Below are 24,292 nucleotides of genomic sequence, written 5' to 3'. Positions count from 1 at the left end.
CTTTTACAGGAAAGTCAAGGAACAATGTTGTCTTGAAAAACATTACTTTCTATAGTTAGAGCATGTAGCAGAGAAAATCAGCATAAAAATGGCTAGAAGAAATGTGCTGCTCTGTATTTCCTATTTCTCAGCTTCCCATGATCTACCTCTAGCTTGTAGTTTAGTGAAAGCACAATACTTTTGTGAGGTATATTCAGTGCCCTCAGCTGAAACAACAACAGTTCATAAACAGGAGACAAGAATCTCATCCACATATGGTTAGGAAAAGCCGAATACAAATAGCAATCTAGGTTTGGACTGTTAGGTCATTATGTCTTAGGATGATGATGAAGTGTTAGTGGGGGGCATGGTGATGACAGTCCTTAGCATATCTGCCTCATAAGTCCCACCACTACCTCCTGATCCGGTTGCCTACTGCATCTGATGTACAGCTATCATTCTGGAATCTTGCTTTATCATTTTCTTTTGAAGACTCCCTTTGTCACTTTCTTGTATTATTTCTTCTATTTCCTATAGTTCATGTCTTCATCTTTCTTATTTTATTTCTTACTTTGAAGGAGCACATCTTCTAGTTGATTCTTTAGAAGAGAGTAATGAGATACTATTTTTTTCATCTTTGTGTGTTTGAAAAGTTTTAATCTTACATTTATATTTGATGATATTTTGGCTGGGTATAGGATTATAAGTTGGATATTATTTTCCTTTTGAATTTTGGAGAAATTTTTTATCATGCTCTTGATTCTCCAATTACTATTGAAAAGTCCAATATTGTGCTGAATCCTAATCATTTAGTTTTCTTTCTTGAAACTTATAGAATCTTGTCTTCAGTCCTGAGTTCTCAATTTCACACTGGTATGCCTCTATATAGATCTCATTCATCCATTATGCGGGGTATTTTGTCAGTCTTTACAATCTATCAGCTAGTGTTCTGAAAATGTTCTTAAATATTTTGTTGTTGATTTCTTCCCTTACGTTTTGTCTTTTTCTTTCTAGAACTATTTTGGAATGATTAATCTCTTAGACTTATCATTGGACTTTCTGCTTTTCTATTTTTCATATCTTTTGCTTCTAGGAGATTCCCTTAACTTAATCATCTAACCCCTCTATTGAAATTTTTTTCCAGATGTTTTGCTTTTAATTTGAAAGAACTCTTTTTATTCTTTGAATATTTCTTTTTAATAGTACATTTCTTTTACGCATGTAGCTAATGGCAGTGTTTTTGAAATTTTCCTCTTTCATCAAAGTCTTTGTTTCTTCCAAATTGCTTTTTTCTATTCTGGTCTCTATATTTTGTATTAAAGCCTTTCTTCAGGTGTCTAACTACGTGTGGTTGTCTGTTAATGTTTATTAGTGGGAATTAAAAAGCTAATTGGAATCTCTAAGCATATTAGTAGGGCTTATAATGTTTGAGCTTCACTGTAGGCAATAGGAGTAGTCTACTTGTTGGGAATTTTCCACCATGCCCACCCTTACCAATTTTTTTTTAGTGTTGGAATTTTATCCAGCTTTATTGAGATATAACAATTATGTAATTTTAAGGTATGCAACATGTTGACTTTATATGTGTATACATTGCAAAATGATTACCACAGTAAGGTTAGCTATAAACACATTCATCAGCTCACTCAGTACTTTTTTTTTTTTTTTCGGTGGGGAGAAGTTTTAAAATCTACCCTTTTAGCAACTTTTAAACAACTTTTAAACGATAGCAACTTTTAAACGATATAGTCTTATTAACTGTAGTCATCATACTGTTCATTATGTTCCCCAAACTTATTCATCTTATAAGTGGGAGTTTGTACCCTCTGACCACCTTCACTCATTTCCCCACCCTGCAATGCTGGCAGCCATCAATTTATTCTCCTTTATATGAGTTTGGTTTTTTTGTGTGTGTTTGTGTGTTTTTGTTTTGTTTTTGTTTTGTTTTTTTGAGATTGCACATATAAGTTAGATCACACAGTATTTGTCTTTCTGTCTTCTATCTGCTTTCCTTCAGTTCCAAGGTACTTAGAAATGTATCTCTGTGCTTTGGAGAATTTTGCATCATAAATGGAGTTAGACAGTGAGCTTCTCTCATGGCCAACTTGGGATTTGACTTTCTTAGATCTGCTAAATCAGTTGCCATTCTTTCTGGTCTCCCATCTTCCAAAATCTTCCTTCATTTCTTCCTAGGCCTTGTGGATTTGTCTTTGTTTAAAAAACAAAAAACAAAAAAACCTTTTGCTATAGTTTTTATGGGGCTTGGGTTGTTAATGCTGTCAGATATGGATGTCTAATTTGCTGTTCTAAGCTGGAACTAGATCATAAGTATTTAGAGAAAAGGTCAATAAACTTTCTTAAAAAAACTAGAGAGTAACTAATTTAAACTTTCAGGCCATATGGACTTTGTCACAACTCCTAAACTCCACTGTTGTAAGAGAAAGCAGCCATAGATAATGAACAAGTGGACATGGCTCTGTTCCAGTAAAACTTTATTTATAATAGGTTTGATCACCTCTGTTTAGGAAAAAGATTTACCTTTCTTTCTTGTTCTTTCTTCCTTTGGTCAGCTTTATTGAGATAACGTTTATATACTGTAAATTGTACCAACTTTAAGTGTACAGTTGGCCGTGGTTGATTAATGTATACCATTGTGTAACTATCACTACCATCATGATAGAAAATAATTTGCATCACCCCAAAAACCTTTCTCATGTGTCCTTTGGCAGTCTGTTTGACCCTGCCAACTGCTAATTTACATTTTAATACTACAGTTTTGGGTTTTCTAGAATTTCCTATCAATCAAATCATATAATATGTAGTCTTTTGTGTCTAGCTTCTTTCACTTAGCCTTTTTTTCTTTGTTGTAGATGAATAAATGGCAGAAAATTAATAATAGATCTTAAGCTAGGTTCAATTTCTCTCTCATAAGGTGGCAGAAGCTATTCAAGGAAAAGAAGAACATGTTTAACTTTCAGAAAATAAGCTTTTTCACTTCACAAAGAGTCTTTTTTCATATGAACCTGGCCCACAGTACGTGTTACCTATATAAGCAACACTCTTGTCCCTTTTTCTTAAAAGCTCTTAACCATTTGGTTCATTGCTACAAAAAGCAGTAGCTTTGGTTATGCCTACATAGAGGGAAGGATATTAAATGTATTTCAATGATGCAGTATACAGGAATTGAGATTACATATATGGTGGGGGACGGGGTGGTCAGACTACCTAGGTTTGAACTCTAGCTCTGCCATATAGTAGCAATTTTCTTGACTAAGTTTCTTAATCATTCTTTGCCTGTGCATCTGATTATGCAGATAATAATAGTACGTACTTCATAGAATTGTTGTCTGGATTAAGTGAGTTACTATTTATAAAGAATTTAGTTCTGTGCCTGCCTCAATATGTACTTTAAAAGCATTATTATGATTGCACTATAGGTTGCACTAAGACAGGGAAGCCTAAATTTTATTAGAGTGAATAGAATCATTAATGTTTACTTTATTGGAAGAGCTTAGAGCATAGTTTTGGAATCTAGGAATCCTAACAGCCCTATCTGCCTTCTGTTCCAGGTTACCCATATTTTGTGGTAATTATGGCTCAATCACAAAGCATTTGGCACCATTTCCATAAATAATGGATCATAATTATTTGCTTATCTGTTTTTTTTGTTTTGCTAACTTCTTGATAGTTAATTGTTGTTTAAACTTTATATTGAAACAGACTAAAAACAAAACAAAACAAAACAAAACAAAACAAAACAAAACAAAAAAGCAATGTTCATGTCAGCCCAATATGATTTGAAAGGTTAGCTAGTATAGCCTAGCAGATGCCAGAACCAGACAGGTTAGCTTACAGTCTGGCAAGTTGTATCACATTGAGAAAATTAATTACTCTCTGGAAATTGGGATATTTAGAGCATCTATGTCATAATGTCATTGTCAGATTAAATGAGGGAGAGCATATAGCCAGTTCAAGTGGTTAATGTCTTAGTCAAGATGTGATACCTTGGGCTGGGATAGTAAGAGTGGAAATTAGAAGTTTACAGATTCTAGAAACATTTTGGAGGATAAATGAAATTGGATAAATTGAAGGACAGGGGAAGAGGAAAAGGTCAAGGATCACTTCTAGATTTTTGGCTTGAACAACAGGGTGGGGTAGAGGTACCACTTAGCAAGATGAGAAAGACTGAAAGAAAACGGATAATGGGATCAGAAAACCAATTCAGATTTTGCTTTTGGACATGCTAAGCTTGAGATATGTGAAGTTCAAATATCTTTGATACACTTCTGAATACTGATCCTTTTGTCAGTTATGTTCATTCTGTTCATAGCCATTTATTATTTATTAATGTAGCCATATTGACAAGTAACATAGCCTTGAATCTGTCTTTAAGATGGATAGCTGTCAATAATATCTAGACACCTAAAAGGCAAGCAAAAGTTGATAGCTTCAAGATGTCTCTAGCTTATAGATTCTTTTGTCTATTTTCATTATATTTAAGATTGAATGGTATGAAATTGCCACTTTTTAAGGTCAAAAATGTCTAATGTTGGTAACTCCATATGGATCAACTTAATATTTAAAAACAAAAGTGCTTTACTTTTGAAATTGTTTTTATTATATGTATTCTATACCATTAGTTTTTATGCATTTATATATACCCCTAGTCCTGTAATCACTGTTAAACACAAATACATACTTTTTTAAAGATCACACATTTAAAATATGCCAAAATGAAGATAAATTTTTAATCCAAACTATTTAAATGAATCAAAATTAAAATATATCTCATTTGAAATAAAATATATTTTATACATAACTGTTTTTACGTTTGTTCTGTACTAGTGCACAATTTATGCTATGTTCACATACAAAGTTCTTAACAGAATCATCTAAAAGCTTAAAGCTAAAGCATGTAAGTTCCTTGTGTATGCCTTTCTAGGTTATGGTCATATGGTATTTGTGTTTCATTTCTTCTGGAAAGGTACTGAACCAGCCAATTCCTAAAAATATTAATTTTCTTTCATTTTGTACCTGTGGATGAGTTGGATGAAAGATGGTAATGTACATTTTTGCATCCTCAGAAATCCATTTGACTTATCTGCCTCCGTCTAGATTTCATTGAGATACATTTTACCTAACGAAAAGTCTTAGCTTTTTAAAAGAAAGAACTTTGATTTGCAAATTTTGCCATAAAAAATGTATAGAAGGTGTAGATTTTATATTAGTGTTCTTTCTCCAGTTGATGTCTTCCATGTAAATAGCAAATCAGTGATAGAACTAAGGACAGCTGTTGGGGGTAGGAGCGTATGTATGTGAGACATATGTGACTCAACTGAAAGTGGTGACATAGGTATATGCTAGTTTAAAGTAAAAAATGCTAGATTTTAATATATATTATTTTCTTAGTTGATACGCTTACCAGTATAAACACAGAAAGATTTACATGAAGTAAGATAATCGTGACATTTTGATTTTAAAATTGGACGTGTAGGGGCGCCTGGGTGGCGCAGTCGGTTAAGCGTCCGACTTCAGCCAGGTCACGATCTCGCGGTCCGTGAGTTCGAGCCCCGTGTCAGGCTCTGGGCTGATGGCTCGGAGCCTGGAGCCTGTTTCCGATTCTGTGTCTCCCTCTCTCTCTGCCCCTCTCCCGTTCATGCTCTGTCTCTCTCTGTCCCAAAAATAAATAAAAACGTTGAAAAAACTGCAATTTAAAATTGGACGTGTAAAAAACCTTCAATTCATAAACTTTCATTTTACTTTTCTTAAAATGAGTTATAAGTTTAAAGTATATACTATAGGAGCATTCATTTTATAACTTTGTAGCAACAGGTTTGCTGAAGAAAAATCTGTCAAATTTGGCAATGGTTCAGAAAATATGTGAACCTGTCACTGTAAGCAGTCTCAAAGGGTGAAATGCTTTACAGGAGCTAATTAACCTTAGAAAATAATTACACAAATATGCAAATGTTGTTTAGATAATTCCATGTGTTATCAGCTCAGGTAGTCCATCATAAATGCAGACTTTGCAATGCCTAGGTAGTAGAATCTGGCATATGTGATAAGGCTTTGGTTACTGCATCACTTCTGTTTGGCATTTAACAATTAATGATGGCAAGGGTACATCAGGAAATTCAACCTGAGTACAGCCCAGTTCCACAGTATAAATATCCTGTGCATTTGGCCTCCAGCAGACTCTAATTAATAGATTTACTTCTTTTCATGTGGTTCGTATGTTTGCATATTCTAAAATTATAAGTTACTCAGTACCATATGAACTCTGATATGATGAAGAAACCTATAATGCAGATTTAGTATGTTTGCGTTTCTGTAATTGAAGCATATTAAGAAAGTCGTTTCTTTTGAAATCTGTTTAGTTTCAAAATATATTATTGGTAATATACATTCTCCAGATTATGGTTTGTAAATATGTAATGTTTGTGGGCAAAATGTGGGCTGCAAGTTGGAAATGACACAAATTTACCTTAGAACAGAATCACCACTTGTATAAAATTGGGATTTTAGTAATGTAATATGTCAGAAATACATATTAAAAACCACTCTCCGTTTATTATTTCCTGTGCTACCATTATTGTGCTTACCTGTTGTAGGAGGCAACAAATATTTGGCAGAATTTGTTATGTCTTAAAATGATAGGAATCTGACTCTCTCGAAAAGTGAATAGTAAAAAGCTATAATTTTGTGAAAGCTTTGGGAACTAGTTACATATGAAAGCCAACTTTTTTATAGCTAAGATTTATCTCCTTTATCACCTGTTTTTTTGTTTTTTTTTTTTTAATTTTTTTTTTCCCAACGTTTATTTATTTTTGGGACAGAGAGAGACAGAGCATGAATGGGGGAGGGGCAGAGAGAGAGGGAGACACAGAATCGGAAACAGGCTCCAGACTCTGAGCCATCAGCCCAGAGCCCAACGCGGGGCTCGAACTCACGGACCGCAAGATCGTGACCTGGCTGAAGTCGGACGCTTAACCGACTGCGCCACCCAGGCGCCCCTATCACCTGTTTTTTAAAATGATATTTTTTCTTCACATTTTTAATTTCCAGTTAGTTAACATATAATGTAATATTAGTTTCAGGTATAGAATTTAGTGACTCATCAATTACATGTAACACACGGTATTCATCTCAAGTACCCTCCTTAATACCTATCACCCATTTAACCCATCCCGTCCAGTAACCCTCACTTTGTTCTCCATGGTTAAGAGTATGTTTCCTGGTTTGCCTCTCCCCCTGCCCCCCGCCACCCCATGTTCATCTGTTTTATTTCTTAAATGCCACATACGGGTGAAATCATCTGGTGTTTGTCTTTCTCTGACTTATTTTGCTTAGTATGATACTCTGTAGCTCCATCTGTGTCGTTGCAAATGGCAATATTTCATTCTTTTTGAAGGTTAAGTAATATTCCATTGTATATATAAACCACTTCTTTATCCATTCATCAGTCAATGGACATTTGGACTCTTTCTGTAATTGGGCTATTGTTGATAATGCTACTATAAACATTGGAGTGGGTGTGTCCCTTGGAATCAGTATTTTTGTATCCTTTGAGTAAGTACCTAATAGTGCAATTGCTGGGTTGTAGGGTAGTTCTATTTTTAACTTTTTGAGAAACCTCCATACTGTTCTCCAGAATGGCTGCACCAGTTTTCATTCCCACCAGCAGTGTAAGAGGGTTCCCCTTTGTCTGCATCCTTGCCAACATCTGTCATTCTTGTGTTGTTAATTCTGACAGATGTGAGGTGATATCTCATTGTAGTTTTGATTTATATTTACCTGATGATGCGTGATGTTGAGCATCTTTCATGTGTCTGTTAGCTATCTGGATGTCTTCACTGAAAAATGTCTATTCATGTCTTCTGCCCATTTTTTAACCAGATTATGTTTTTGGGGTGTTGGGTTTGATACGTTCTTTATAGATTTTGGATACTAACCCCTTTATCTGATACGTCATTTGCAAGTATGTTCTTCCATTTGGTAGGTTGCCTTTTAGTTTTGTTGTTTCTTTCACTGTGCAGAAGCTTTTTATCTTGGTAAAGTCCTAATAGTTCATGTTTGCTTTTGTTTCCCTTGCCTCCGTAGACGTTGTCTAGTAAGAAGTTGCTACAGCCAATGTCAAAGAGGTTGCTGCCTGTGTTCCTCTCTAGGATTTTGATGATTTCCCATCTCACATTTAGGTCTTTCATTCATTTTGATTTTATTTTTGTGTATGGTGTAAGAAGGTGGTCCAGTTTCATTCTTTTGCATGTTGCTGTCCAATTTTCCCAACACCATTTGTTGATAAAATAATATTTTGAGTAAAACTGTTCTTAATTGTATGTTGCTAGTTCTTCAAAAAATGGAATTCACATAATATCATTAACTTGTTTTTGATGATGCAAGATTACTGTTGCTCCTATCTGTTATTGTGCTTTATCTACAGTACTGCTCCCATCTTGCTCAATTACAGTAGTTTCAGACTATTGCATTGTACATACTCTTGTAATTTTTTGCGGGGTTTTTTTTTTCATTTCTTTAGTTACTCTCAAACTTCAGCTATCATTGCTTACTCTTAAACCTGTTTGACATAACTCTTCTGGTTTGCTGCTTGTGAATGTGTGGTGGTTTCAGACCAGATATTCGAATTTTTAGATATGAAGGTATAAAGACCCTGCTCAGATGGTGATTCCCCCTAATAAGCCAACAGTACTCATTCAGTAGAATTTCTAAATTTCTTTGCTATCCACTTGTTTTATCACAAAAATAATGTACTTTGTAAGAATTTTTGAAAGTTTAGAGAAATGTAAAGAATCTAAAAATAGAAAATACTCATAATTCCACCATCCATAGGCAGCTCAGCTGCTTTTCATATTTTTTATTTCTTCTAGTCTTTTTCAACCCTTTTTATATAGTGAAAATTATGCCCTGTATTAGGTAAACTGCACATATTACTTTATAAACTCATTGAATAGCTACATAATATTTCCTTAGATAAACTATAATTTACTTAAATCTGTATTTTTGCATTATTGGACATTTTAAGAATTATCCAGATTTTTGCTTTTATAAATGAGACTGTGATGAACATCTTTGAACATCAATCTTTGCCACATTGAAGATTCCTGAAATGGAGTGTAAGTACTCCATTGTCTTGGTTTTGAAACAGTCTTCATAACATTTTGTCAACAATATTGTTAGTTATTTATTAAATACCTATAGCATGCCTTGTATTATAGTTTGTATCCAAAAGAGAATCAAATTGCTAATATTCTAGAAGGAAGGGAAAGTGACAATGACAGATTAAAGAAATAGCTGGATAGAGAAGAACCAATGAAATAATATAGGATTCAGTTTAAGCTACCATGGCTAATAGTAGAGGTGACAGGTAAAGTTGGACCAATAATAATATTTTGCTGTAGTTTTAAACATAGGCAGGATAATAATGCATGTAAAAAGATGTGTATTTTCCATATATTTCTTGTAAGATTTTGTGGGTCAAAGGTTAGCAAAATCTTTTCCCCTTCTACATGAGAATCTGATCTTCAGGTAACTTTCTAGCTCTATATCCTTTAAAGCCTGATAAGTTGGTATCTTAAGTTGGGTTTCCCAGAAACAGATTCTGAAGGTGCATGCAGGCATTTTGTTGGGGGGTTCTCTTGGAATCAGTACCTGTAGTGGAGTTTAAAAAATAGAATTTGGCTGAAGAAGTTGAATCACAGTACAATCACAACAAAGGCGTCATCTGACTCCACTGGTGATCTCTGGATCTAGTATGGCTTTTCAGAGATGTCTTGCCTTGAGGCAAGAGATAGAGCTTTTACAGATCCATGTCATTTTGACCAATCATTGGGTGTAAGTTGCCTCAGAGAGGGGATTCTGGGAAGCATATCATAGTAGCATCCACTCTAAGTGGCTAGTTGCTAGGGCACATTGCCTACAGTAGAAAATGACCCCTGATTGGTAAACTGCTTCTGGATTAGAAGGAATTACAAATACCAAGCTTTGATCTTGCCTGAGGGTAGTAACTTCTGTAATTGGGCATGTCCCTTGCAGCCAGGGATCCTGAAGTGATGCCTATGGAGTTGTTGCAAGAGGTATTAGCTTCTGTGTGGTATAAGACTTTCAAGGCAGGGATAACTCTTGCATCTGCCTCAAGTGAGTCTGATTCCCTCATTTCCAAACTAGTATTCCATGGTCCCAAGACAGTAACTCCTGGAAGGCCATCTGATCTGCTACAGGAGCTTCTGCGAGACTCCCACTTAAAAGGAATGGCTGGTGCTACCCTGCTGGCAAACTGTGACTCCTACCCTGTATCATTTTTGGATCAATAGATGTCAAGTGTGGCCCAGAATAGTCTTGTGTAATTGTTTAGTTGTGAGTATAGATGGCCCCCTTAACTGGGTGTTATAGACATTTTTTCACTTGGGTCTCACTTTTTAGAAGATTTGGTTTTAAAATCTAAAGCTGAAGAGTCATTTGATAACCTTAGAATCAGGCTAAAAACATTTAAGCACTTGGGGCACTTGGATACTTGAGGTTTCTTTTTCTTCCTGCTGACAGGCCACTATTAACAGATATTGTCTCCATAGAGATGGAGGGAAAGACTCAGCTATGATACTAATCTCTGAAAATCATAGTCTTATTTGTGAATGGTGGAAAGAACTGTTGGTTCTTAGCTCTCCTTTAATCATGGATGGGTCATTTGGGCCTGGTTGGCAGTTTCCCCATATCCTATGAGTCACAAAGTTTTGCTGATTCTTCCTTTGTAATGACTCATTCCATCCCTTCCTTTCCATTTATTCTGCTATCACCCCAAGTAGTATTATAGTCTTTATTACCTCATATGTGAATTACTAAACTGCTACCCTGGACATGTTCTATATCTTTTAAGTTTTGCCTAATATGAGCTGCTTCATGAGATCCCAGACTGAATTTCATGAGACTTTTGTCTAGGGTTTTCAGACATACAGTGGAATGTCTGACATACAGTGGAATTCCTTGACATACAGTGGAATTCCATCTCGATAAACCCTGTTGTAAGTTGAAAATGTCGTAAATCAAAAAGGCATTAAATGCACCAAACTACTTAACATTGTAGCTTAGCCTTGCCTACTTTAAACATGCTCAGAACACTCACTTAGCCTACAGTTGGGCGAAATCATCTAACACAAAGTCTATTTTCTAATAAAATGTTGAATATCTCGTGTAATTTATTGAATACTGTACTGAAAGTGAAAAGTAGAAAGGTTGTATGTGGAATGGTTGTAAGTATATTGGTTGTTCACCCTCATGATCACGTGGCTGCCTGAGCTGTGGCTCATTACCACCACCTAGCTCCATATTGTACAGCATATCACTAGCCTAGGAAAAGGTCAAAATTCACAGTGCAGTTTTTACTGAAGGTGTATTGCTCTCACACCATCAAAAAGTCAAAAAAACATTAAGTCTAACCGCTGTAAGTTGATACCATTTGTATTAAAGTATAATACAAATTTTCCTGGAGCATGAGTACAACGTCCCTAGAAATAATAAGAAGAAAGTCTTGAAAGACTGGGTTAGAGAAGATGTTGGCTAAGAGTTCCAGGTATTTTGGGAACCTGTGGATTTCTTTTTCAGTAAATTTACTTTTTCAGACTGGAGAATGGTTGATCAGGGCCAGATTTCAGGACGACTTGATCTGGAAACACAGTAAAGGGAAACACTAGATGAAATGAGAATAGTTGGGAATCTTGTAAGAGGATTCAAACTGAGGTGGGAATGGAAAGGATGGGACACATAGGATCTCAACAGTGTAAAGGAAGAGTTGGTGACTGTGGGAAGAAAGCATGGAAGACCTCACCAAGGTCACATTGTATGGATTTATAATGGGCCTACTAGACTGGATGTCAAGACACTCTGCCAGGAATAGAGAAAGTAATGCTCCTCACACACTACTGCCTCTTTTATCTTTATGTGTTAACAGCCTTATGAAATTGCAGACACATTAAAGGCCAGAATCATGGCTTACTTCTTATCATCCTTACACCTCCATTTCCAGCACAAAGCCTAAGGAGACAGTTAATCTCCTGTATGTTTTTATTCTCTCCATATAAAGGGTGTTTAGAGCCATCACAGCTATGTAAGATTGTTAGTTCTGCCAACAGTCAGCAGAACCTCTGTTATCTTTCTTCCTGTTTTATTTTTACATTTCTTTCATTGTAAAATATAGTTAGGGTGACCAGGTATCTGCGCTTTCTCTGGATAGTCCCAATTTAGACCTGTTCTCTCATTCAGGACCCAATGATACCTTTCTTCATTCTCAGAGATTTGTATAGTAAATTCTATGGTCACTCTACATACATATACAGAAAAGTGCTAAGTTCGTGTTACTCAGTTTAACTATAACTATAAAGGATACACCTGTGTAACTACCACTCCAGTCAAGAAATGAAATACTGCTAGCCACTAGAAGTCTATTTCCTGTTTACAACTCTGTCTCTTTTCCTTAGACCTAACCACTATGCTGATTTTTATGATAAACATTTTCTACTTTTTAAACTAATGAATGCTAAATTATTAAAGCCAAAAATGCCCTATATAGATTTATTTCCAATTATTATTCTTTTATTTATTTTATATACATTAAATGTGGATAATTTAATATGCATATTACCAGTAAATATCTTTGAAACTATATTTGTATTTTAGTATATGACTGAAGATTGTAAGCAATCATTGTGAAGCTATGTGTTGTATTTTCATTATTTATTTATTACACTAAGATTCGATGAACAAGACGTAGCTATTGGCCTCCAGACTTTGATAATCTAATAAGCAATTACAATGCAAATTATTCAATGCAATAATAGCACCATGCACAAGGTATCATTGTAAGACATTACCTAGCGTTGGGAGTGATAGGGAAGACTTTTGATAGAAGGTGATGTCTTGTTTGATTTTGAAAAACAAGTAGAAATTATGCAGGTGAACATGGTGGGTGAAATGAGGGCAGAGCTCAGGAGTTACTTTCCAAATGAAGGATATAGCCCAGAGAAAACAAAGTTTGCTACAATTAGGAAGTTGTTCCCTGAAATTGGAACACAGACAATGTTCTATATGGTCTCTCACTGAGGGAAAAGGGGGTCTTTTGGTCACCTTATATTGCAGAGCAATTGTAAGAGATGCAGTTGAAGACAGAAGCAGATTATGAAAGGCCTTCAGTGTCGCACAGAGTTTGAATTTGATCCTGAGGGCAATGAATCAGTTTTAAAGTGTCCAATAAACAGGGGGTGAGTAACATGGCAGCATTCTCATATTTGCATTTTTAAAAGGTTGTTCTTACTGCAGATTAGAGCATTTAAATAGGCAATAGTAAAAGTAGTAAAAATGGACTGGAGACCATTGCAGTCATCCACTTCTGAAATGATGGTGGTTTGAGCTAAGCCAGAGGAAATGAGAAAAGAGAGAAGTGGATGCATTTAGGATACAGTTGGAGAGAAAATCAATGGGATTTTAATGATTGAATATATATGTGGAGTTTGAGCCAGAGAGAGATAAAAGATGCTCAGATTTTGACTGGAGGTGGGGAGCAAAGACAGTGACATAGGTTTGTAGATGGAATGTCACATGCAGTGTTGAATTGGTTGAATTTGAAGTATCTGTGGGACATCCATAAGGAAAAGACCATCAAGCACTTGCATATATGGGTTTGGAGCTTTGAAGAGAAATTTAGGTCACAGATAGACATCAGGGAACAATAGCTTCTAGGTGGCAAGGGAAATCATATTGTGGACCTTAATAAGATATTATAAAATTTCTAAGCTGGAAAATGTAAATAAATTGTTTTCATTGCCTAATATCAGGACAGTTTTAGGGAATTACTCTTTGGTGTTAAAGCTTCAAACAACTATTTGTACAAAACATTTTCATGATCTGCCTTAGTTTTTATCAGTTTGTATTTTGATCAGTGTTATTTAGCTCTTTGGTTTTTTTTTTTTTTTCTTTTTTCACATTATCCAGGTTAAACTTTAATTGCAACATGTATCAACTATCAAATACAACAAAATGAAATTATTATAGAACTTTTGGAATTATAGCAATATGCATATACTAGGGTTTAGCAAGTTAGGAGAAATATACAAGTCTCTGGGTTTATATGTTTAGATTTCTCCCAGTTCTAGAAATAAAATATGTATGGAAAGCACTTTTTTTTTTTTAATTTTTTTTTTCAACGTTTATTTATTTTTGGGACAGAGAGAGACAGAGCATGAATGGGGGAGGGGCAGAGAGAGAGGGAGACACAGAATCGGAAACAGGCTCCAGGCTCTGAGCCATCAGCCCAGAGCCCGACGCGGGGCTCGAACTCACGGACCGCGAGATCGTGACCTGGCTGAAGTCAGACGCTCAACCGACTGCGCCACCCAGGCGCCCCTGGAAAGCACTTTTATAAAAAAGAGTATTTTTAAATAATTTAAATAGAGAATACTTGTTAGTAATTTTCTGCTTACAGAAACACTTAAAAGTTTATAAATTAAAAAAATTAGATTTGTGTATAGCAGAAATATTTTCAGATATAAATGTAGAAATATAACTGATTTTTTTAGTTAACACCCTTCTATTGTAAAACCACTGTAACTTTCTGCTATTCAATTCTAATGTATCTTAATATCTCAGGTATATCTAGAATGTAATTTCCCCTCAAAATGTGGTTATTTTAAATATTTTGTTTCTGAAGATTATGGTAGCAATTAAGCTTAGCAGTAATTACTAATATTTTATCCTCTAATTTGAATTTTCAGTGGTAGTTCTTTTGAGTTGATATTATTCTCAATGAGCTATAACCATCTTATTTCTTGGGCTATGTAAGCAAGCATATAATTTAATTTTTTATTACTACGATAATAATTATATACAGTACATAATATATGACATTTGTTTTCTTTATAGGAAAATGGTTCTCCTGAAGAACATGCAGTCTATGTTTGGGACCATTTCATAGCCCAGTCTGCAGCTGAGAATGTGTTTTTTGTTGCTCACAGTTATGGAGGACTTGCTTTTGTTGAACTGGTGAGTGCACATTTAACTCTGTTTTTAATTCCCAAACTCTTCACAGTCTTATCCCCACTCACTTCTAATTGATATCATTACTTTAAATTACTTTATAAAGGATGAAAACAAAGTATTTTGAGTAGTAATTTTATAATGTTTAAAAAGAGTATGCTTACTTATTTTATTGTGGCAGAGCATTTCAGTACTAACCAGAAGGCTTTTTGCCTATTCCTTATTCCCATGTTACTTCTTAATTTTTATATTATAGACCATTTTCATACCTCTTATGATACTTATGTTTCATGTTTTATGTGTACACGATTGAAGCTTATTTTATGTGTAAACTGTTAAAAATATAAAGAGACCTATTGAATATTTGAGAATATTTTGTTTATCTTTAACTTTTATCTCTACAACTTAGTACTTGATACTTGATAAGAATTCATAGAGTTAGTATTAAAACTATCAGAAAGATTCCATTAATCTAAGTGAAATTCATGGTTTGGCCATAAAAATCTTTACGTTTCAAAGTAATCTGATTCTTGGAGTTAAGATTGTGTACATTATAGGAAAAATTATCAAGATTCAAAAATTTGTATTATTTGCAATGTTATAAGTACCACACCATGTGCCAGTATGAATGGTTAAGGGGCTATATTTAATACCAAAAAGGCTATAGTGAAGAATTTGTGCCTCCATATCCATAAACCTTAGGTTACAGAAAGGTACAAGTGCTCCTGTAATAAAATGATTAATTTGATAACAGTGCATGTGATAATTTTAAATCCAAATAGTCTAATGTGGACATCCAAGGCAGGCACAGCATTGGTTGTCTAACTTTTATGTTCCTACACTTTGGTGTGTTTTTCTGTTTGTTGTGGAAATTAAATATACTTTTGTGGCCTTTTTATCCTCCTCAAACCTTATTGCTTACCCACCTGATTTAGATATAAAACTGGTGGTGACACCTGGGAATACTTTAGCCGACCTAAATTCTCAAATGCTTATGCTTTCTTAAGATCAATAAATAAGTTAAATCTTTTATTTATTAAATAGATTTCACTTTTTAGAAATTATTTTCAAGTACTTTTAATTCTGCTGTGTTTATTTTAATATATAATGGATATTTTAGGTTAGTTTGTTAACATAAAACTATGATGATGTTGTCTTTCCAATAGTTGTCTCTAGACCCTACAGATAGAGATCTATATAGACACACACACACACACGTATGCATATACCATATATATATATATATATACGTATTTATATATCTATATCTATATCTATATATATATACATATATATAGATATAGATATATATATATATGCACCCTAGGTTTTCTTTGTAAGCCATTAAATTACTTAAAACGTGAAATTTCATTGGCTTTTAGAGTAACTTAAAATATATCTGGAAGCCTGCAAGACTAACCAAATTCCAGATTAATGTAAAACATAAATTCCCATTTATTGCTTTAAGACAGTTTAAAAAAAAAAAACCGTTTATACATCAAATTTGGAATTTAAGTGAATATTAGACAGTTCTCCAAATGAACTTAAGATGCCAGAGTAACAGATGACCAGTGTGTCTGTCCTATTTTGCCTATCCTTCTTGTCACACACTGGTGGATATTTCTCCACTTTTGTTCCAGTTTAATATAAAGCACACAGATGTTTCAGAACAAGACTTGACTTCTGACCTTGAGGCTATTAGGGTCAGGGTCCTCAGGGCCTGTGAAATTATCACAAGCTGAGCTAAAGTTTTTCTCCATCACAGGAAGTAACCAGTAAGTAAGAAGTTAAAAAGGAGCTTTGTCAGAGAGACAAGATGGTCTCAGTGAGGGTCAGCTTCTGTAGTCTGCTATCTCTGCAGGAGGTGCATGCATGGGAGGAGGAATATAATATAACCACTGGCACATCACATATCTGTCAGGCAACACCAGGACTGAGAAGTCTATTTAATGTAATGTACCTTGTTTAGGTTTTAAAATATTAATGGTGATCATCTCAACTGCATAACATTTGCTACTTTTTGTGAAGTAACTTTGATAGGGGGTTGTAATAGGGGCGTACACATGGTGGCAACTGGAGAAAAAGTGGTTTCTGACCTAATAATATAGATTCTTCTAAGCAAATAACAACAGCAAAAACCACTGATGAGTTCTACATAAATTTTTGACAAAGCTTGATTAATATATTTAAGGCCATTATGTTTCTACTTAACTTCAAAAGGATTTTTAAAAGACAGCGTTGTTAAACAAACAAAATATTGAAATATTTTTAAACCTTTGCTTTTTGCTGAAAGCTGAATAATATTCTTTCGTATTCTCCCTGGTATTCTTAGCAGGGAAATCATGGTGTTTAAAATGTTCACAAGTATTTATTCTCTTGAGATTTTTCAACATTAGTAATATATCAAATTATTTTATATGGATTCAGAATTTTAATATTAACTTTACAAGACAGTGAATTGTGAAAATGTTAAATTTTGTTTTAGAATTCTGTCTCAGGAGTACCTTATACACATCGGACATTAAATCTTTAGGATTTCAGTAAAGTTTAACTTTTTTTTGAATTGTCATAAAATTTTACTCTTGTTAACAGGCTCTGTCTACACCGTCCCTTCTTTCTCTTTCAACTTTTGTGTCTCTCTTCCCGCCCCCACCCCCACCTCTTGTTTTTAGAACAGTCCTAGTTTGTACCATTATGTTGGAATGCATGGAGTTTTTCTACCATTTTCATATCGCATATTTTAAAATGTATCTTGCTTTAAAATAAGCTAAAATTGTGTATAATTGTTTAAAATTAAATGTGCTCCTAATAGATATCTGAAAATAAATGACTTTTATGTTTAGAGCACAAAATATTTGTACAACTTTCATATTTTGCAAATTGTTGTTTTTGAAAACTGAGAACATTTATGATTATGTCACATCTTAAAGTTTTGAGTTTCTCCTGAAGCATACATTATAATTAAAAGATTTATTTTCAAAAGCAATGCTCATTTTCTAGTAATAAATCTTGGAACTTGATCAGATCTAACGTCATAAAAACAGCACACAGTTTACTAAAATAATGAGAAAAGTAATATTAAAAATACCTTTTTCACTGCATTTATAACCACCACATGGTAACAACTCAAACTTACTCTCTAAACTTTCTGTGATTCTTGCAAAAATAGATATTGATAAGACAGTTCTAGAAGCAATTCCAGCATTCACTCATTAAAGACAAAAGAGAAGAACTATTTATTTTATGAATTGGTGATGAATTTTTTAAAGTAATATATCTGCCCTATGTTATCTTTTCTGTGTATTTAAAATAGCACCAGTATATAGAGTTCCAGTAATTAAACCACCATTTACAAAGTTTTAAATTGCTGTTTTTAGAAATTCTGTTTTATACATGATAGAATGAGTAGTCATAACTAGAATGCATTTACCAAATCCATTCAGAAAGGTATCTACTTTTGCCTTATATTAGTTGTTAAAAATTCAAGCTCATTTGTTGGAAACTGTCATGAAAAAACAACACAGTTTTAAGCTTTTTATCATCTCTTTCACTACCCACTTTGATGAAGTGATTCCATTGCTTACATTGTTGGTCATTTCAAAGTGCTTTGCTCTTGTGTTTCTTTCTAGCTGAGAGTTTGACAAAATCAAGCAACCTTAAAATTTTCTTTTATTTGGAAATAGGTTAGCTTTCCTTGTCAATGCCCAGTTTCCAGTCTCAGCTCACCTTACCTTCCATGTTTGCAGTGCTCAATAAATCAATTTGCATTCAGATTTCTTTCTTTAATCAAAGTGAGAGTGTTGATATTTTTTTATAAAACACATTAAATAATTTTAACCATTATATTTCATTAGTTTTTTGAATCATCTTAGCTGATATAAAATTGTTATTTTTCTTATGACTTTTTTTTCTTTCTCCATATTATTAGTGATACGTTCACAACTACCACTAAAAACATCACTTAAAATGTGTGAAAACTGCTCCTTTTGAAAGTGTATCTCTACCCACTTTTGATTTTGGTTTCTCCATGCTTGTCAGCACTTGATTGGCACCTCACTTGCATGTGAATTAAGGACTGAAGGGAACGCTATTTCCCTGCCATTGTTCCATGCTGGGCTCCCTAGCCTTCAGGCAGCCTAAGCTGACCTTCAGCAGCTGATAGAGGACTAGTTTTTGGACTTAGCTGTGTGAGGACACCCAAGCTCAGTCCACTCTGAGTCAATCTTTAAAATTGCCTGCAGCACGATTTGGATTGATGCTGAAGAGAAAATGGAATGGGACTAAAAGTATTCATTTTGTACCTTCAGTGACATCAGCTAACTATGACCTTAAAGAAGCATCATCTACATTTTGTCTAGAAAGAACAAAGTAAATTAAATGTTGGGAGTATATCTGTGTACTAGTATATAGATATTGGTAGTGATGTGCTCAGTGGGAATAGCTAAAAGTTGGGCTACTGGGAATCAAGAATTGAGGCGAGGTAGAAAAAGTAAGGGGTAAAGCAAAGAAAAATCGAGCCATGATAGAATCAAAATAATTCAGGCCAAAGCCACTTCTTACAAACCTGGTTTAAAATTCAGTGAAAATAAGTTGCCATTTGTAATATCGTTTTAATTTCTGATTTGGTTGCCTCCATGATGCAAACGGCATGTTAATGTATGGAATGATTACAACTTGTTGTATGGAATGCTATCTTAATTTTTTTACTTATCTTATAGGAAGACAGTTTAGTTTCTTTATTCTGTAGGCTCGTAAAAGAGAAGAACCAGAGGTTATGTTATTTTTGTCTTCTCTGTTCAGTTTTATTTTATGCCTTGCATATAGTGTGGATACTATCTTTTGACTGATTGTTGGTAACAGTAATTTTAGGAGTTAGTTGCAAGAATACAAGTGAGATCCAAAGAATGGGCTTTACCCGTAAAGAAGTAGTGGGAGTGGTAAAGAAGCACACATTCAAAATGTTAAGGAAACAGATTCTCCATGGCTTAGTGATACTGGATCCAGAAAACTGAATGAGAAAACAAAGGTTATAGTATATCCTTGGCCCATGCACACCTACAGAAGCATATCAAAGTGTATGTAAAAGGAATTCAAGCACAACAGAGAAAGAATAGTAAACAATGATTATGCAGATATGTAGGTATTTAGGAGGAAATGTTTGCACATACTGTGCCATTAATAATTGTTGTTAATTTAAAAAATAATAATTGTGGTTAAGATTGAGTCATTCCAAGTCAAATCAAGTCAAATCAAGTCAGCGTTTTAAAAAAGGAAAGGAGAGAGGCTCCTGGGTGGCTCAGTCGGTTGTGCATCCAACTTCAGCTCAGGTCATGATCACATAGTTTGTGGGTTTGAGCCCCATGTTTGGCTCTGTGTTGACAGCCCAGAGCCTGCAGCCTGCTTCAGATTCTCTCTCTGTCTGTCTCTCTGTCTCTCTCTCTCTCTCCCCCTCCCTCCCTCCTCCCCCATTCACACTGTGTCTTTCTCTCTCTCAAAAATAAGCATTAAAAAAATAAAACTAAAACAAAAAGGAGAGAGTTATATATACAGATGTGACTTGTTAATAAACTCCACAGGAGTACCTGTGTACTGGGATTTGATTTTGTTTTAACTTTTACTCAAATAATTTTTAATAAGTATTAGGAGGACCACTGTTTGAAAGAATGACTCAGTTTGTTCATTTTTATGTAAACTTCTCTCCTTTTGTTCCATATCTAACCAGCCAACACATTTTAGCAGTTATTTTCCTTTGAAATATTAATCATGTCTTTTCTTCTCTGTGCCTACTGTTAATTTCATCATTTCACAACTATACCACTGTACCCTTCTACCCATTTCCTACTGGCTGTCTTTACTCTTTATTTCGTGCTATATACCATGCTATAGATCATATTATTCAAACACCCCTTTTACCCTGCCATTCCAGAATCACACTGGGTCCAATTATCTACTGCATCATGTCTCCTCTCTATAACTCTAAGACCCTCTGTATAATCTGATTCTTTCTTTCCAACTGTATTTTTTCTAGTACATACTTTCAGTTCTAGTCTTAATTTCTTTATTGCCATTGCTCCATCTCACTACACCTCCACCTCTGGCCTCCAAGCCCAGGGTAGTAGGAGAACACAACACTCAGAAGATGACCTGAGTTTTGGGCACCTGGGTGGCTCAGTTGGTTGGGTGTCCGACTTGAGCTCAGGTCGTGATCTCACAGTCCGAGAGTTCGAGCCCTGCGTCAGGCTCTGTGCTGACAGCTCTGAGCCTGGAGCCTGCTTTGGATTCTGTGTCTCCCCCTCTCTCTGCCCCTCCCCTGCTCATACTCTGTGTCAAAAATAAATAAAAACATTTTAAAAAATTAAAAAAAAAAAGATGACCTGAGCTCGAATCCTAGTTCTGACACCTACAAATTATGATAACTTGGGTCAAATCCCTTTTGTGTGCTCTCCTGTAAAATTCCTGGTTTTTAGGAATTAAAGCAGTGTTAGTTGAGTACCAGTCTAGATGCCCACAGGATATGTTCATTCACGTTTTTGCTAATGCCATTTCCCCTTCCCAAGTGAAAGAATTTCCCTCCTTACTAGATTTTTCACAAGTCTTCTCACTTAACTCCCATTTTTCTGTAGTATTTATATGTTTCACAAATGAAAACTTTAGTTTTGTTTTACTAATCAGTTTTGGTTTTGTTTTGTTTTGTTTTGTTTTGTTTTTTAAAATTTTTTTTTCAACGTTTATTTATTTTTGGGACAGAGAGAGACAGAGCATGAACAGGGGAGGGGCAGAGAGAGAGGGAGACACAGAATCGGAAACAGGCTCCAGGCTCTGAGCCATCAGCCCAGAGCCCGACGCGGGGCTCGAACTCAGGACCGCGAGATCGTGACCTGGCTGAAGTCGGACACTTAACCGACTGCGCCACCCAGGCGCCCCTCAGTTTTGTTTTTATCTTTTATCTCCGAATCTTGTCTTGCCCAGGTTCTCTAGAACAACTGCTCTTGTTCCACCACCCCTCCCCATGTTTGGAAACAATATGTATTACAATAACATGAGTAGTCTTAAATATCCTCAACGTGCAAAGTTAACTGACCTATATATTCAGTGTGAGCATTAGCAATAACTCTTTTACTAATTAAACTTAATCATTCTTTGTACCCTCTGTTGGAATATTGACTAATTTGGGAATTCTGCCTAATCAATTCTTTCACATCAGACAGTATTACCCTTTTGTTCCCAATGTTAGTCTCGTGTAGTCTTCTCTCTACTGGTGTCCTCATCCCTTAGGCTGATTGAAAAGATTGCTTCTCTTGACTCACTCTTGAAAGTATAGTCTTCTTAATCAGAAGGAACTAAGTCATAACTACGTCCGTGTAATGTTGTGTAGCAGTGTATGGACTAAGTCTTGGAAACTTTGCATTTCATCCCCAATCATGAGTGTAATATTGCCTTTTGCTTAATAATTGGCTCACCTTTGCTTATTTCCATTTTATTAACTTAAAAAAATTAAGATGATATAATTAAGACTTATTAAGCTTTAAGATATAATTCGTATGCCATAAAATTCATCTTTTAAAGTATACAATTCATTCGTTGTTAGTATATTCACAGAATTGTACAAACATCAGTACTGTCTAATTTTAGAACATTTTTATCATCACAAAGGAAACTCAATACCCATTAGCCAGCATTCCCCACATTTTCAGTCCCACCAGCAATATATGAGAGTTCCAGTTTCTCTACAACCTCACCAATACTTGTCATTGTGTGTCTTTTTTATTTTTGCCACTCTAGTGGGGGTGAACCAGTATCTCATTATGGTTTTTATTTGCATTTCTCTAATGACTAATGATTTTAAACATCTTTTCATGTGCTTATTGGCCATTTGTGTATTTTCTTTAAAGTAATGTCTTTAAATTTTTTGTCCATTTTTTGTGTTGTCATTGTATTGTTGAGTTGTAAGAGTTCTGTATAAATTCTGATACAAGCCCCTTATCAGATAAATGATTTGCAAATACTTACTCCCATTCGTTGGGTTATCTTTTCACTTTCTTGATTATGTCCTTTGAAGTACAGAAATTTTTGGATTTGATGAAGTTGAATTTATCTGGTTTCTGTTTTTGTCACTTGATTTCATTTTTGCACATCATGTGAAATGTGGTGCAACACAATTCTTTTAAATGTGGATATTCAGTTGTCTCAGCACCATTTGTTGAAAAGACTGTTCTTGCCCCTTTGATGTGTCTTAGCACCTTTGACTATAAATATATGAGCTAGCTTCTAGAGTCTCAGTTCCATTTCATTGATGTATGTGTCACTTCTTAGACCAGCACCACAGTGACTTGATTACCATAGCTTTGTAGTGAGTTTTGAAGTTGAGAAGTGTAGATTCTCCAACTTTGTTCTTTTTGAAGAATGTTTTGGCTGTTCTAGGTCTCTTGCATATATATCCATGTGTTTTAGGATAAATTTCTGCAAGAAAGGGGACTGGATTTTTTTTTTTTCAACGTTTATTTATTTTTGGGACAGAGAGAGACAGAGCATGAACGGGGGAGGGGCAGAGAGAGAGGGAGACACAGAATCGGAAACAGTCTCCAGGCTCTGAGCCATCAGCCCAGAGCCCGACGCGAGGCTCGAACTCACGGACCGCGAGATCGTGACCTGGCTGAAGTCGGACGCCCAACCGACTGCACCACCCAGGCGCCCCAAGGGGACTGGATTTTTATTGGAACTAAATTTCCAAATCAATTTGGGGAGTAGTGCCATCTTAATAATGTCTTCCATTCCATGAACATAGTCCTTCTTTCCATTTATTTAGATCTTTTTTCAAAATGTTTTATTGCTTCCAGTATACAAGTCTTACACTTCTTCTGTTAAATTTATTTTTCAGTATTTTGTTCTTTTTGATGCTATTATAACTGAAATTATTTCTTAATTTCACTTTCAGATCGTTGACTCTTGGTGTAAAAATACAATTTTTGTGTATTGGTTTTGTATCCTACAGCTTTGCCACACTCATTTATTTGTTCCAGTGTGTGTGTGTATGTGTGTGTGTGTGTGTGTGTGTGTGTGTGTGATTTTCTATATTCAACATCATATAATATTGAATGAAAGTAATTTTACTTCTTTACTAATCAAGATGCTTTGCTTTTCTTCTTTCTCCTTTTTTGTTTTTTTAATTTCCTAATTGATCTGTCCAGTACAATGATGAATAGAAAGAAGTACTTACACTTAGATCACACTTACAAAAGACATCTTTTTGTTCCTGGTCTTAAGGAAAAAAACATTC

General features: G+C 34.9%; 1 protein-coding gene across 14 annotated transcripts in view; it reads left to right on the top strand.

Annotated features, from left to right (window-relative positions):
• FAM172A (family with sequence similarity 172 member A) overlaps nt 1-24,292 on the top strand; it is a 441,861-nt gene that overhangs the window by 229,086 nt on the left and 188,483 nt on the right. For all 14 annotated transcript variants that reach the window (XM_045498232.1, XM_045498206.1, XM_045498178.1 and 11 more), the window contains one exon: nt 14,902-15,021. In XM_045498232.1, the coding sequence (XP_045354188.1) occupies nt 14,902-15,021 (120 nt within the window). The remainder of the gene's footprint in view (nt 1-14,901; nt 15,022-24,292) is intronic.

Source organism: Leopardus geoffroyi, chromosome A1 (genome assembly GCF_018350155.1).
Source record: "Leopardus geoffroyi isolate Oge1 chromosome A1, O.geoffroyi_Oge1_pat1.0, whole genome shotgun sequence".
Lineage (NCBI taxonomy): Eukaryota > Metazoa > Chordata > Mammalia > Carnivora > Felidae > Leopardus > Leopardus geoffroyi.
Note: the sequence above shows the minus strand (reverse complement) of the source record. Positions and strands in the feature narration are given on the sequence as shown.